This window comes from Mirounga leonina, unplaced genomic scaffold (assembly GCF_011800145.1).
Source record: "Mirounga leonina isolate KUSES-001 unplaced genomic scaffold, KU_Mleo_1.0 Mir_200, whole genome shotgun sequence".
NCBI classification, from domain to species: domain Eukaryota; kingdom Metazoa; phylum Chordata; class Mammalia; order Carnivora; family Phocidae; genus Mirounga; species Mirounga leonina.
Genome location: NW_023270503.1, coordinates 1,969,976 through 1,985,674, shown reverse-complemented (window position 1 = coordinate 1,985,674; position 15,699 = coordinate 1,969,976). Strand labels below are relative to the sequence as shown.

At 53.9% G+C, this 15,699-nt stretch overlaps 1 protein-coding gene across 5 annotated transcripts; it reads right to left on the bottom strand.

The window, feature by feature from the left end:
* Positions 1-5,190: 5,190 nt before the first annotated feature.
* SCARF1 (scavenger receptor class F member 1) lies at positions 5,191-15,620 on the bottom strand. 5 transcript variants are annotated; one of them, XM_035027576.1, is made up of 11 exons: positions 15,163-15,620; positions 14,814-14,978; positions 14,464-14,577; positions 13,118-13,643; positions 10,749-10,967; positions 10,192-10,320; positions 9,333-9,436; positions 8,491-8,611; positions 7,227-7,348; positions 6,999-7,142; positions 5,191-6,332 (listed from the first exon to the last, which is right to left on the bottom strand). In XM_035027576.1, the coding sequence occupies exons 1-11, from the start codon at positions 15,188-15,190 to the stop codon at positions 5,473-5,475; spliced, it is 2,532 nt and encodes an 843-aa protein (XP_034883467.1). In that variant the 5' UTR covers positions 15,191-15,620; the 3' UTR covers positions 5,191-5,472. The 5 variants fall into 5 exon arrangements, with proteins under 5 accessions (XP_034883467.1, XP_034883468.1, XP_034883469.1 ...); XM_035027577.1 differs by having other exon boundaries at positions 14,464-14,565; XM_035027578.1 differs by having other exon boundaries at positions 14,814-14,939.
* Positions 15,621-15,699: the final 79 nt, after the last annotated feature.

Sequence of the window (15,699 nt, the reverse complement as noted above, 5' to 3'; positions counted from 1 at the left end):
CGCTGATTGGCTGAGTGAGGGCTGGAAACAGGCATTGACCAATCAGCAGCCGCCCGCCCGCCCGGCGGCGAGCAGAAGCCGGTTCCGGCCGGACTTGGAGACAAACAAGAGAGCTGGGGCGAGGGGGGTGGGGGGGCAGGGGCAGCGGCGGGTCGTGCCTCTCCTCTGCCGCCTTCAGCTGGAGTCACAGCCGGGCTGGGAATCCCCGGGGGCATTGCCCCAACGTCTCTCCAGAGCCTTACTCAGAAGCCCCACCTGGGTCAAGTTCCTCCGGTCGATGTTCCGGTACCCTCCGGACTGCGTGCCTGTCGCCTTCTGACACCCAGCTGGGCTCTTGCGCTCCATTCTCCTCCGGCCCGCTTAAGTAGTCCCCATCTTCCCCTCTGATCTGGGCACCACGTCCCGATGCTCTGGCTGCGTGTGGGTCGTTCCGCTCCCGCCGCCTCGGTTGCTTCTCCCACGCAACGCTGCCATCCCCGGCTGCCTCGGGCTTTGTGTTCTGATTCCTCGCTCACCTGCCCCCAGTGTCCTCCATCCAGGCGCTGTCTGCACATCCCGGATCCCCGGACCCCTGTCCAGGCGTGGTGTGCCTCTTCCCTGCTCTCCTGATTCACGGACCCCTCTCCTGGGTGCCATTTGCCCGGTCCCTGGAAGATGGCCTTTGGGGATCCCTAGGTGGAAGTTTCGGACTTGTCTGTACCCTAGGACGGTCTGCTCCCATCCAGACTGCCTCCCCTTCCTGCTCTCCTTGGTCCCCTTGGGGATCTCTACGCAAAGTTGACCATTCCATCTCCACTGACTTGCACCACTTCCACCCTCTTACGTCCCATTCCTGGACGTCAACTTCAAGGGCCCTCTCTACTTGGTGACGCGGCGGGCAGCGCCTCTGGGAGAGCATTTGGAGTCGGGAGGGCTCCGGACTTCCAATCTGATCAAAGAGATGCTCCTGCCCCCAGAGAGCTAGGGCAGGGGGATGGAGCCCGGGCACTGGGGAGGTTCGGCAGCCCAGATGCGTGTCCCCGATCAGAGCCGCTAGCCGGATCTCAGAAGACCCTCGGTCTACCCCAGATTCAGCTAGGTCTCCCTGGCACACTCTGGGAGCTAACTTATTCCAGGACCCTGGGAGCCTCAGCAGCCTCCTGTTTCACGTCCCCGCATCCAAGTGCGCCCCCTGCCGCCGTGAACCCACCGCTGGCAACCTTGCTTACACCACGCCAGGCTCTGTGGGCTTGGGGGATCCTGGCTGGTTACCTATCCGGTTACCCACCCCGCAGAATCTCACGCACTCACTGGGACTGCCACTTGATAAACTTCAGTCCTTACCTCCCTCCTTACGGCCACCTGCCACTCTGAACTGTTTCAAACATACCTCTAAAATAATTCACTTTCGGAGAACCTGGGTGGCTCAGTTGGTTAAGCCTCCAACTCCTGGTTTCAGCTCTGGTTGTGATCTCATCGGTCATACAGTTTCGGCTCTGGTTGTGATCTCATGGGTCATAGGATTGAACCCCACCTCTGGCTCCCTGCTCAGTGGGGAGTCAACTTGAGATTTTCTCTCTCTGCCCCTCCTCCCACATGCTCTCTCTCGTGCTCTCTCTCTCTCTCAAATAAATAATCTTTTAAAAAAATAACCTAATTCACTTTCTACCCCCAAAACTGTCCCTCTCATTCTTTCTCAGATAATAGCACCACTACCTACCGAAGTTTGATACCGTGAACCATCTTTTCAACAAATATTTGAAATTTGTTTTAAATTCTCCATCATTCTCCCTCTCCTTCACCCCACCCCCATCCCACCAATACAGCCATATCTCCTAAAATGTTTATCTAATTTGCCTATCTGTGTCCCTAGGACTGCAACTGCTGTTCATCCAGCCTCCAATCTCAGCCCTTCAGATACATTTCTTCACCCAACCCCATCCCAGTGAGCTGTCGGAAAGGTAAATCTGACCTTAGTAAATCTGACCTCCGCTCAATTCTTCTCTACCATTTGTCCTGTAGGATAAAGTTCAAGTTCTCCTGCCTAACCCACACAGTCCCTACCAGTCTTTTCCTCCACCTAGAGGCTGGTTGACTGGCCAGAAGTTAGATGCTCCAATCACATGGAATTGCTTGTGGTGCCTGCAGGTGCCTTACTCTCACCTCTGGCCTTCAAACATAGACCCTTCTTGGACAGCACCTCCTTCAGGAAGCCTTCCCTAACCACTCCCCAATATATTCTTTACTATCTTAGTCCACTGATTGCACTGTTTTATAATTAATCTGTTCCTCTATTTGTCCCTCCCTTTTCCCACTGACTATGAACAAATATTTAGGGGCAAGAACTATGTCTTACTCAGCTTTGTCTACCAGCCCTTAACACAGAAGCACAAAACAGATGCACAATATTGGACTTGTTGAGTGAAAACATGAACAAATGAAAAGGGGTGGAAGTATCAGCTTCTTGGGACAAAGGATTCAAAGCTGGGAGAACGATGGTGATGAGAATAGTAATTACCCTTTATGGAGAACTAAAAATTTCCTAGGTGCTTTAGGTAGTTTATGTCATTTAATCCCTACAATAACTCTGGGAGATGGCCAGGATCCCCATTCCAAAGTCCCCAGATGAAAAAACGGAGGTTTTAAATACCATTTCAAAGTCACAAGTATTATCAGAACTGAGATTTGAATCCATGGCTATTTGAATGAAATTCTGGGTTTCTTTTTTCAGTCTTTTTGTCAAGGGTGTTAAAGCCCCAACACCAGCAGTGCTGGCAAATCATAAAGAAATAAAACCACTAAAGTACCAGAAGAAAATGCAGATGATTATTTCACTAATTTTAGGGTAGAGAAGGCCTTTCCACTAAGCATGATGTGAAACTCAGAAGTCAAGGGGTGGCTGGGTGGCTCAACTGGTTAAGCATCTGCCTTTGGCTCAAGTCATGTTGCCAGGGTCCTGGGATGGAGCCCTGCTTCGGGCTCCCTGCTCAGCTCAGTGGGGAGTCCAGGGTTCCCTCTCCTTCTGCTGCTCCCCCTGCTGGTGCTCTCTCATTCTCTCTCTCTCTTTCTCTCAAATAAATAATCTTAAAAAAAAAAACAAAAACTCAGACGTCAAACAGAAAAAGACTGTCTAAAGGGGCCCCACCCTAAGGGGAAACCATCCTTAAAAGGATTTTACACCACTCTGGAAGGAGCCCTCCTCCCTTTCCCTTGTGACAAAAACCTGACTGGATGACAGGCACCGGGACGGTCAATCAGATCAAAACAGCCTGCCAACAAACCCAAAAAACCCCCTAGACTTAAAAACTCGGGTGGCAACCCTCTCCGGTCCCCTCCCTCCTCAGGAGCTTTGTCCTACACTTTGCTGTCACTCAATAAACCTTGCCTTGCTGCCCACCAAAAAAAAAAAAAAGACTGTCTAAATTTAAAATTTTTAATTTCTATACAGAAAGAAGAAAGAAACTACAAACAGCATTAAATGACCAATCACAAATGGGGCAAAGAATTAATATCCTTGATATACATAGGCACTTATAAATCAATGATGAAAAGATGAACACCTCAGTTGAAAATTGGGGAAAGAATATAATCAGATAACTCATAGGAAAAAAACACAAATAATTATTAAAGATACAAAAAGAAGCTCAAACTTAGAATAATCATAGAAATTCACATTTTAATGATATAATTTTTGATGGTTAAAAAACAAAAGCAAAAAAAAACCCCTTTTATCTGTACAAAGATTTTAACTTTTTAAGAAGCTTTAGCATGTTATCACTTTATTATTTTTATTGTGCTAAAATAATGAGATACCATTTCAACCTATCAGACTAGGCGTGGGGAAATAGATCTTGCCATCATTTGTAAGAATACAAAACCATGTAACTTTTTTGGAGGGTGATCTGAAATAAGTATCCAAATATTTAATGTCTTATCCTATACCCAGCAATTCCACTTCTAGGAATCTCTTCTACAGAAAAACTTGCACAGTGCAAAAAGAAATATGGACAAAGTAGTACACTGCATCATTTATTGTATCAAAATGATTAGAAACGACCCAAATCTCCACAGGTAGGGGATGATTTAAATAACCTGTGCTATCCCACATGATGGAATTCCATGCAGCCATTTTTTATAAAAAGAGGTAGCTTAATGTATACTGACATCAAAATATAACCAGGATACATTGTTAAGTAAAAAAGCAAGTTGGATAACGATATGATCTTCTGTTTTCATGTACCCAGAAAAACCTCTGAAAGGAAGGATCTAAACTGCGAGATTCTCTGAGCACTGGGATAGAAGGAGAAGCCACTGTTTCTGTCCTGACTAGGTAATTCAAATATGTGAGAAAAGAACTCAAACAAGACCAAAAGACATTCAGTGACAAGTAAGTCAGGTCCCTACCCTGTCCCTCAGGCTCCTCTGAGGAAAAGGGAAATCTCTTTTTTACTTTATACATGTCTGTAATGTTAGTACTTTTTTATTTTAAACAAAGAACATTGTTTTTTATAATTTTTTTAAAAAATTCAATCTAGTGAGAAAAGTAAAAAGAATGTTTACTAAAGAAAATTTACAAATAATACAAAAGTTTACAAAGAAAATAAATATCAGCCACAGTCTCATCTCCCAGGGCAGGAAAAATGCCATTTGATGCTTTTCCCTCAAATCTTTTTTATGCACATACATCCTTTACAAAAAAAAAAGTTTGTAAAACAATCACAAAATACACACAAAGTGGAAGGATTCTAAACATGTAGCCTGAAGCAGAAAGAAATGAAATTTATAAAAAGAAACCTTACTTTTTATACTTAACAGTATAGCATAAACAGTCTCCCATATTTCCCATATTAAATATTCTTAAACAACATGATTTTTAGTGGTTGTTTAGGAACCTATCATAAGCAATCTTTCTTTTTTTTTTTTAAGATTTTATTTATTTATTTGCCAGAGAGAGACACAGCAAGAGAGGGAACACAAGCAGGGGGAGTGGGAGAGGGAGAAGCAGGCTTCCTGCTGAGCAGGGAGCCCGATGCGAGGCTCAATCCTAGGACCTTGGGACATGACCTGAGCCGAAGGCAGACGCTTAACGACTGAGCCACCCAGGCGCCCCAGCAATCTTTCTTTAACCAATCTTTTATCATCAAACATTTAGGTTGTTTCCCATTTCAGAAAAATGTTTTGCAAATGTAGAAAAGAATAGCCTTTGGGGGCAAACAGAGTCCAGGACAACAAAGTCCCTGCAGTCATCTCTTTCCCCTTCCTGACCCCACCCTATGGGGTCTCTGCCCAGGCCTTCCAGACCACTCCCAGAGCACTGCCAGGGCCCAGAGCCAACTGGCCTCCAACTCTGACGTTTCCCCATGAAAGGGCAGAGGCTCTGGTCTGTCTTTCCTGGCCCTGAGATCTTTTTCCAGCAAAACACAATCTGATCCAGGGGCAGTTCAGACGCCTACCCCCCATCCATAGTCTTCCAACTCTCCAAATTCAAGGTTCTCAGGGTGCTGGTGGCCCAGAGATGGGTGCAACATTCTCATACTGGGGCTCCTCTTGCCCTTCCCCATCAGCCAGCTTCTGGGGATCCTGTTCTTGGGGGCCACCCTCAGGGGCCAGCTCCTGGGCCCTCCCTGAGCTCTTGGTGCCATCCCCTAGCCCCCTGGCCACTTCCTCTGGCCCAGTTCCTGCAGACTCCAAGGGCCTAGTGAGCTCATCATTCGGGGCTAAGCTGGGGCTCTGACTGGCAGAGCCAGAGGCCAGCCCAGAGCTGCCCTTATTTCGACTAAGGGCCCGGCGTGGAGGCTTAGGGATGGCACTCTTGACCTTGGGCTCTGCCTGGCCTTTCTGGAAGCTACCAAAACGGCGGAGAACAGACCGGACAGGGCCCTCAGATAACTGGGGTGTCCCTGCCAGCATGTAGATCGTGGTCACAGAGCCTGAGCCCTCCAGGACACTGCCCTCAATGGCTTCTACACGCTCAGCCACTGTCCGGCCACCAAGGGGGAGCCGGCGGCGGCCAGTGGCTGAATCCCTGGGGCTGGCAGCACCAGGAAGGGTCTCATCCATTTCTGCTTTCTCTGAGCCCATGGACTCCTCAGCCTCCTGGCTTTCAGGACCCAGCTGGGCCCCCCGGGAGAGCCTCTTGGGCTTTCGGAGAGGACTGGAGATCTCCCCTGAGCTTCGGCGACTCTGTGGCGCAAACTTGGTGCCTTCGGCAAAGGAGACTGATGGCCGCTTGGCCCGTGCAAGACTGGAAGTGCGCGGAATGGGGAATGGTGTGGAGGCGTCCTCAGGAGGAGGGATGGGACCTCCAGCCAGGCTGGCCTCTGGAAACTCTCCGTGGGCCACAGTGACCATCCCTGGCAGAGGAGACAGAAGAGCTTGGCCAAAGCTGGGCTGGCCATCCCAATTCGTCCTTGTTTATTCAGTTTAGCATCTGCTGGGAAGCCTCATCCATGGGGCGAAGAGGGTGAGGGTACAGAGGCAGGGGAAGGGCCTATTCAGGGAGACATGACTCCTTCTACACACTTTCCTCACCACCCTTTCCCCCTTGAACTAATGCCACACCCTAAGCAAGCTAACACTCTGTCAGTGCCACACGGTCGTGTCCCTCTCACCTGCGGGCTTTTGTGTGTGTTGTTCCTTCTTCCCGAAACACCTTTCCCACCCCTCTTTAGCGGTCACTTGGTTGACTCCTCCTGGTTCTCCTAGACTCAACTCCAATATCACCAACACTGAGACATCGTCCCTGACCCTAATCACCCCTGACACGGCCGGATTGTGAGCCCCTACTTGCATGTCCCCCATCAAAGCACGGATCACTCTGTCCCACACGTGCCTGATTACCACCCGCCAGACGACGAGCTTGGTGAGGACAGGAATGTTCTGTCTTGTTCTTTACTATGTCCCACAGCCAGGAAATTGACCTGCACTCAAATGGGCACTTGATACATGTTTGCTGCAGGAATAAAGAAGTGGTAGTGGGCAGGGCTGCTCGGAGCCGAGTGGGCTGTTGGGGGGCTTACCTTCTTGGGGTGGCACGCAGTAGGCCGGGCTCTCGTCCTCTCCAGACTCGGGATCAGAAGAGAAGGAGTCGTCTGAGGCCCAGCCCGCAGAGGGCGGCTCGATGAAGCTGTGGTTGAAGGGGATCTCCGGGTCGTGGTGTGAGACTGCAGAAGGCTCCGGGTCAGGCGTGGAGCTCCGCGGAAGACCTTGTCCCATCCCAGCCCCTGACCTTCAGCACCCACACTGACCTGTCACCCAGGGAAGCTTGTGGCTGCTGAAGGAACCACAGGGTAGCACCGAGCCCAGGCTGCTCAGTGCCCCCCAGACCTGCAGCTTCATCCTGGACACAGCAGCTCCATCACTTGCTGGCCTGGGGGTACAGAAGGGAGGTCAGTACATGCGACCTCTCTGGGCCTCAGTTTCCTCATCTGTCAAGTGGGGACAACGCCTATCTATCAGACCATTTTCCAGCACCCAGCCTAGTGCCGGGCACCTGGTGGGGTTTCCCCAAAATGCAGCTTTGTGTTATTATCACCCTGGCTGAGTCCCAGCTCAGCTACATTTCTGGAAGCACCACCCCTCCAGGAAGCCTGTCCTTGACCCCACCCCCAAGCTGGAAGCCACGGCTTCACTGTTACCATTCCTGTGACAGCCTTTGTCCACTTCTGTCCTCGTGTGAAGGTCTTCTTCCCCACCCCCAGGCTCTGTGCCCCAGCAGGGGGCTACTGGGTCATCTGTGAATACCCCACAGCACAGAGGGGGATGCTCAGGGATTAGCGCATGAACCAGTAAGAGAGCACCAGACAGAGAATCCAGAAAAACAGAGCATGGGCTTTGTGCATGCCACTGACAGGCTGGGTCACCTTAGGCCTCCGTGTCCTCCTCTGAGAATTGAGAATGCTAATCCTCCTGCCCCCAGATTCCCTGCTCCGAACCTCCTTGCTGCTGTGAGTCTCCAAGGAACCAAGAATTGTGAAGAGATTTTGTAAAGGAACAAAGTTCTGTGCAAACAACATTCCCCTCCAGTGGGCACCCCCCACCCCCGTAAGCCACCCTAATCCTTTCTCTTATCTCTTTCTCTCAGAAAGCCACCATCTCTGATAAAGCGCCGCTCACTCTCCTTTCAGGAAATGGGGAGGTGTTGAGGCCTAGTCTCTTCCCCTCCAGGCCCAGCACTGCCCTGCTGCTTCTGCCTTCCCCGCCTTCCTGCTCTGGTGCCTGTTAATAAACCCTCGGCCACACGCCACAGATTTGAGTTTCGCCAGCCTGGGGCCCAGTGCTCACTGCTCCCAGTCCTGCAACTTGGAAACTCGCCTCTGGAAGGCTTCCAAGGAAGGCAGGCAGCTGACCTGGTGTGTCCAGGCTGTGGCCACTGCCAACTACCTCATTACCTCTGACTTAAGTGTGTGACAAGGCCAGCCCTTCCCCACCCCTGAAAGGAAACCAGATGCCAGCCTGCTCCCAACCCCCTGGCCTGAGCTGGGGGTGGGGAAGGGACAGGCCAGAGCTCACCTGTCCTTGGGGTCCAACCGGGCGGCCCGGCAGCAGCAGACACAGAAGATGATGCCCAGGAGGAGGAGCAGCAGAGGTACAAGGATGCCTGCAATGAGGGCCGCATCCTGACTGCGAGACCCTAGGGAGAGCGGGGGGAGAGGGGGAGAGCAGGGGATGGCCAAATATTCAGGGCCATTCTGTCTCATCTCCAGCTCTGAGCTGCCTCTTCCCCAGAACCTTCCACCTATGGTCCCTCCCCTTTTTCTGAGAGATACAGGCTCTACTCAGCCTTGAGGCCCTCTCCCCAAGGCAGCCTCCCTGCTAGCCTGTCCCCTCCTGATGGTCCCTGGCCTGTTCCACAAGCCCTTGCTCCCAACTGTCACACCTGGCACACATCCCCTGTGCATTACATCCCTGTGTATCAGATGTGACAGGTGCCTGCTCATTTCCCGGATGCTAGCCTGGTTTCCCAGGAGGCAGGGGCTGTCATATCTTCAGGGACCCCAAAGTAACCATACAGATTTCAGGCCTAGGGAATGCCTCCTAAGTGAGCCCAGTCTGCCTGGCAAGTGGTAGGTCCCTGGAGCCATATAAAGGGCCAGTCTTTCCCTGGTTACTGCCCCCGCACCCTCCTTTTTTTTTTTCTTTCTTTCTTTTTTTTTTTAAAGATTTTATTTATTTATTTGACAGAGAGACAGCGAGAGAGGGAACACAAGCGGGGGGAAGTGGGAGAGGGAGAAGCAGACTCCCCAGCCCGACGTGGGGCTCGATCCCAGGACCCTGGGACCACAAACTGAGCGAAGGCAGCTGCTTCACTGACCGAGCCCCCCAGGCGCCCTGCCCCCTCCCTTCCACCTTACCCAGCTGGCAGGCCCCAGAGATAGGGGTGCAGGGTCCCTCTGGGCATTCACAGGGATCCGAGCAGTTGCTACCATGGAAGCCAGGTGGGCATGACGTGTTGCAGCTATGGGGTGACAAGAGAAGGGCACAGGGGAAGGCAGATCTCTGGGCACTGCTCCCCCCCTGCCCCCGCCATACAGACTTCCCCGGATGATGCCCAAGCAGACTCCTCTGACCTCTGAGCCACATTCTAAGTACCCCTGGCAGTGTTTGGGAGAATGCCCTAGCCCCTAAGCCCACCTTCCAGAGTGGCCACCCAGAAGCTGCCCCTTGGTGCCCAGCCCCCCAGGGTATAATCTTCAGACAAGAGCCACCTCTCATGATCCTCATCCCTAGCCCATCTGGCACTAAGTGCAATAAGCAAGATGCCAACGGCATCCAGAGAAAAGTCCTCTGGGTCTGGAGGTCTAAGCCCGCTTTCTGCCCCACGCTCTGGGCCTTGGTCCTCTGCTCTATAAAATGAGGTCTCTTCCATTTGATACTACATTCTGTCCTAGAGGTGGAAAACCTGACGTTGGAGACATTGACCTTGATTATGTTCTACCACCTAAAGACGTCAGGGAAACAACAATGGAGTTGGAGTCCTACCCCTAAATAACCTCCACCTAGTTAGGGAGCCAGGCCTTTTAGATGAAGCATCACTCTGACCCTCATCTGGAAGATGCAGGCCTCACAACAGGAGGAATAACTTCACAGTTACGAACATGCGGGGTGGGTATGTGGGAGGCAGAGAAGCCCCGGAAGGGAAGTTCAGGAAACAGATTGCACAGAGGCCTGACCTAGGCCCCTGCCTCCGTGCCAGGGCCCCAGTTCTCTCACCTGGGTCCCCAGTAGCCAGCGTGGCAGACACATTCCCCAGTCACAGCATCACAGGTCCCCTGAACACAGGTGGGGCAGGTGGAGCTACAGCCATCCCCAAAGGTCCCGGTCGGGCAGGGCTCTTCACACCTGAGGTGAGGGGAGACTTGGGATGGGCGGGCAGGGCAGGCCTGGCAGGGCAGAGCCCCCCACAAGGGGTCCTACCCATCTTCCCCCATGCTTCTGGACTCAGGGCCCCAACTGTCTACTCCTCAGCAGTTGAAGCTCAGGCGTAAACAGGGCCTTGAACCTGGGGCCAAACCCAAGAGGTGACAGACTACAGATGCCTAGAGGAAGAAGAAGAGAGCAGGATACCTGAGTGGCGAAGGAGCCGGAAGAGAACCCTGCCCAGGGCCTCATCAGCACCCATCTCTCTTGCCTCAGTCTTCACCAGGAGGCAGGCCCCCAAGGCTGTGTGAATGAGCGTGTTGGGGGGGGGCAGCCATCCCAGAGGGAGCAGCTGGAATGAGGATCCTGAAGGAAGGCGCACCCCACCCGGAACAGGCCGGCCCCCTCACCTGGGCCCCAGCCGCCCAGGCTCACAGTGCTGACAGTGCCCGGTGTCTGGCTGACAGGCCTCCCCAAGCCGGCAGTGGGGGCACAGCTGCCTGCAGCTCTCGCCAAAGGTGCCAGGTGGGCAGGGCTGGTGGCACTGGGTTCCGTTCCAGCCTGGCTCGCAGGACGCACAGCTGCCTGTGTCTGCAGAGCACGGCTCCTTCTGCTTGCAGTGGCCACAGCTGGGAAGAGGAGGAGTCATGGGAGCACTGCGGAGCGGACAGAACGAGTCCCCACCCAGGCCTCCAGGGACACTGGAGAGCATCCAGGGCACTCACAGGCAGGTTTGAGCCTCAGTTTCCCCATGTTGTACAACAAAAAGGCTGGACAGAGGATCTCTGTAGGATTCCAGCCCTCTCCTTCTAACTTCCCATTCCAGAACCCAGCCTTCCTAGGGTCCCACGGTCACCAAGAGCTCCCAGCCGAGCCAGAACAGCCAAGTTACTCTGGCCAACTTTCTCCCCAGTGTTCCCTCCTATCCCTTTTCTCCTCTCAACCCTCCTATCCACGCCATCTCTGAGGTCTGGCGTGATTGGGACTCCATGTATCTCCTATCCCATAACATGAAAATGCAGAAAAATTAAAACAGGTCTGCTTTCATCAGTATAATTTCAAGTTTATCTTATGTTTTAAAAAAAAGTTTTCGGGCTGCCTGGGTGGCTCAGTGCGTTAAGCGTCTGCCTTCAGCTCAGGTTATGACCTCGGGATCCTGGGATCAAGCCCCGCATTGGGCCCCCTACTCAGTGGGGAGTCTGCTTCTCCCTCTCCCTCTGCTCCCCCACTTGGGCTCGCTCTCTCTCTCACTCACTCTCTCAAATAAATAAATAAAATCTTAAAAAAAAAGTTTTGGGGCGCCTGGGTGGCTCAGTCGTTAAGCGTCTGCCTTCGGCTCAGGTCATGGTCCCAGGGTGCTGGGATCGAGCCCCGCATCGGTCTCCCTGCTCCACAGGAGGCCTGCTTCTCCCTCTCCCACTCCCCCTGCTTGTGTTCCCTCTCTCGCTGTGTCTCTCTCTGTCAAATAAATAAATAAAATCTTAAAAAAAAAAAAATAAGGGCGCCTGGGTGGCTCAGTTGGTTAAGCAACTGCCTTCGGCTCAGGTCATGATCCCGGAGTTCTGGGATCGAGCCCCACATCGGGCTCCTGGCTCAGTGGGGAGCCTGCTTCTCCCTCTGACCATTTCCCCTCTCATGCTGTTTCTCTCTCACTTGCTCTCTAATAAATAAATAAATAAAATCTTTAAAAGAATAAAAAAGTTTTCCCCAGTTGTTTTTTGGGGTTTTTTTGAGATGTGACTGTCATACTGCCCTGTGTAACTTTAAGGTGAACAGCATAATGACTTGACTTACATACATTGTGAAATGCTGACCACAGTAAGTTTAGTTAACATTCCTTATCTCAGAGAGGTACAAAAAGGGGAAAAAATGTTTTTTTCTTTGTGACGAAAACTCTTGGGATCTACTTTCCGCTAAGGTTTTCCTTATCTTAATTTCTTATTGATTCTTTAACAGTTTCTTGAAAAAAGTTTCTCTCCAGGTAATTATCTGGAATCATATGCTTGGATCAGACTCATTTGTTCATAAAATCAATTTAGCAGACCAGCATCAAAAAAAGAAAGAAAGAAAGAAAAGAAAAGCTAAAGAAATAAAACATTACAGTGTGTGTGTGCATCTCACATATGTAATATATGCAGATATGTACATATACATTACATATAATACATGAAGCAAAGATAAGTATATGTTGTCTGGTTAAGCTTTTACCTCACTGATGTGTGTATTGAGAGGGAGAGAGGTGGGATGTCAAACGCATTCTTTTTGTTGTTTGGTTTGTTTTTATTTGTCGTTAAGTAAGCGCCATGCCCAACCCCCAACGCGGGGCTGCCACTCCTCAGCCCCGGGATCCAGAGTCGCATGCTCTGCCTACTAAGGCGGCCAGGCGCCCCAAAGCGCATTTCTTATTGTGGGTGGGGCGGCCAAAGTTTGAAAGCCACTAAGTTTTAAAGGCACCCTGCAATCGTTTCGTCACGCGATTCATCTTTTATCTGCTTCTAAGCATAGCTTGCTGGTACTACTATTGTTTGAGAGGAACCGGGCGAAGGGCTGGGCCAGGCTGGACCTAGGCCATCGAGGGTCTTTCTCCCCCTCGCGTCCCGCCCCCGTCTGTCTTTGCGGGGAGCACCGCGCCCGGTTCTGCCCGCGCCCCCGCCTCTGCCCGGCTCGTCCCTCGCGTCCGGTTCCCCTCAGCGGCTCGGCACGCCCTCCCCGCGCCCGCGGCCCCGCCCCCTCGCTCCCCGCCCCGCCCCCGGCCTCAGCCCCGCAGCCGCGCGCTCACCTGTCGCGGCAGTGAGGCCCGTAGCTGCCGGCGCGGCAGGGCAGCTCGCAGCGCGCGCCGCGGAAGCCCGGCGGGCAGGCGCACTGGCCGGAGGCGGCGCTGCAGCGGCCGCGCGCGCACTCGCACGGCTGCCGGCAGTCGGGGCCCCACCAGCCCGGCTGGCAGGCGCAGCGGCCCGTCTCCTGCGCGCACGGCGAGCCGTGGCAGGCGCAGCGGAAGCTGCAGCGGCGGCCCCACCAGCCCGGCTCGCAGCGGCAGGAGCCGTCGGTTGGATCGCAGCGCGCCGCCGCCGGGTTGCACTGGCACGGACGGCGGCAAGTGGACGACCACCAGCCGGGTTCGCAGCGGCACGCGCCCGTCGCGGGGTCGCAACGCCCGTGGGGGCCGCAGGCGCACGCGAACTCGCATCGGCCGCCCCAGCGGTCCGCTAGGCAGTGGCACACGCCTGTGGCCGGCTCACACTGGCCGTGTGGGTGGCACGCACAGATCTCACGGCAGTCGGGGCCCCAGTACTGGCCCGGGCAGCCTGCAAAGGGGGGGGGGGGGGGGGGGCGGGGAACGGAAGGGGGTCAGCGGGCCCAGGGCCAGGCGCCGATCTCCGCCTCGCGCCCCCGTCCACAAGGAAGAGGGGGCGCCAGGCCCACCCCCAAGAGCCAGAGACAGACCCTTGGACGTCTGGCAGCCTAGCCTCCTGGGGCACAGCTCACTTCCTGCCTCTGACTGGGAACCACAAAAACCCTTTGCAGTGGCCCAGCTTTCTACTTCGAGAGCACACTGAAAGCTCCCGAGTGGGAGAAGCTTTGCCCAGAGTCACACAGAAGTAGCATTTCCTTCCTCTCATGCCCATCCCCGCATCCCCCCCCCCCCCACCGAGGTAAACTGAGTGTCCACCCCGGCCCAGATGCTGACCGTGAGGGTCACAAGGGAAGCCACATTTGCCCCTAGTGTCTCCTCTCAGCCCTGATTCCTGCTCTCTGGCCATCCTGCCCACCAGACCCTTTCCCTTGCCCCTCTTCCAGCCATGGGTGTCCTTCCACCCTCCAGAAAGGGCATGGAAGGGAGACTGAGAATGTGCCCATTTTGCAATTAACGGATAACCTGCGTCTTTTCTGAGAAGTTGAACATGATGGCGAAGGGCAGACAACTGAAACTCTGCCTAGTGCTTTGTGGATATGGGTAAAAACCAGATGACTCAGGGCATCTTCCAGGAATGCGTCACTTCCTGACTCTGGGCCTCAATTTCCTCAGTGGCCCTGCTGTTCTAAGATCACATTTCTACCTGCTTTGCCTCCCGGCTCCCCAGTTCTGCCTAGCAACTTCAACCTCCAGCTGAAACTAGGACTCACGGGAGTTGCACTGGGCCCCGAAGAATCCAGGTTTGCATCGACAGAGGCCTGGTTTCACACATACTTCATCTTCCTGGCAGGCATCTACCCCCTCACAGATGGCTGAAAAACATCCCACCCAGGTGGAAAGGACAGTGGCATGGCCCAACCAGGGGATACTCGGCCCCTCTCACTGCCCCCCAGCACCCTGCCCCCTCAAGAGCCATTCCCTCAGGGCGGGGGTATGTGTGTCAGGATGGACTCTAGCTCTAGGGTTCAGGAGGGGAAATAGGCCCAGGAGGAGAGGAAGGAAGGGTCACTGGGCTACGTCCTCATTTCTTCTCGGGTGGGGATCCATTCTGGCTACTCACGGACGGTGCATTCTTGATCTTTCTGCCTCCAGCCTGGGCAGCACTGGAGCTCAGCAGAGGGGCTGTGGGGCAGAGAGGGGTCAGCCGGGGGACACACTGGCTCCGCACGTGGATCACTGTCTCTGGCTGAGATGTGGGAGGCTGCCTCAGCCCCATCAGGCAGGTCTAGCCGAGAGTCACAGTCCCAGTGTCCCTAATCCCATCCCTGGCCCTCCCACCTTGGCCTTGACTATCCACCTCCCTCCAGCCTGTCCCCAGGCCCCCTTCCCTTCACGTCCTCCTTCCCGGCAATGCCTCAACACCAGTTCGACCAGCCCCGCCCCCACATCAGGTTCCCACAAAGACCCACCTGCTGGCCATGCAGACATGCCGCCCATTGGGGTCCAGCTTGGACCCCTGGGTCCCCTGTGTCCAGAGCAGCAACAGTGGGAGCAGCCTCAGCCCCATGGCGGCCAGTCCAGCGGGAACGCTTGGGTTAGTCTGGCCCCCACGGCTCCCAACCCCCTCCCTGCTTCCTTCCAAGGCCTTTCCTGAGGAAACCAGTGTGAAGGGGCGGGCTGCCATGAGGCACCTCCCTGAGAGGGCGGGTGGGTGGGTGCTGGGAAGACCAGACACCAGTGAAATGAAAAGGAAAGGAAGGCCTTGGTGAAGGCTGAGTGGGGGCAGTCTGGACGGGGCAGGAAGATGGAGCTGCAAGTCCCAGGACACTGGGGGATAGGTGAGGGTGTGCGGTGAGAGGGGGAGCCACGTCTTTCCATTAGGTCATACTACGCAAGTGAGGCCCTAGCCGGGAGAAGCTCCCCACCCACTACCAACAAGACCCGTGAGGAAACCACAGCCTGTCCTGGCGGAGCCAGGCAGGGGCCGACGACTAACACACAGACAT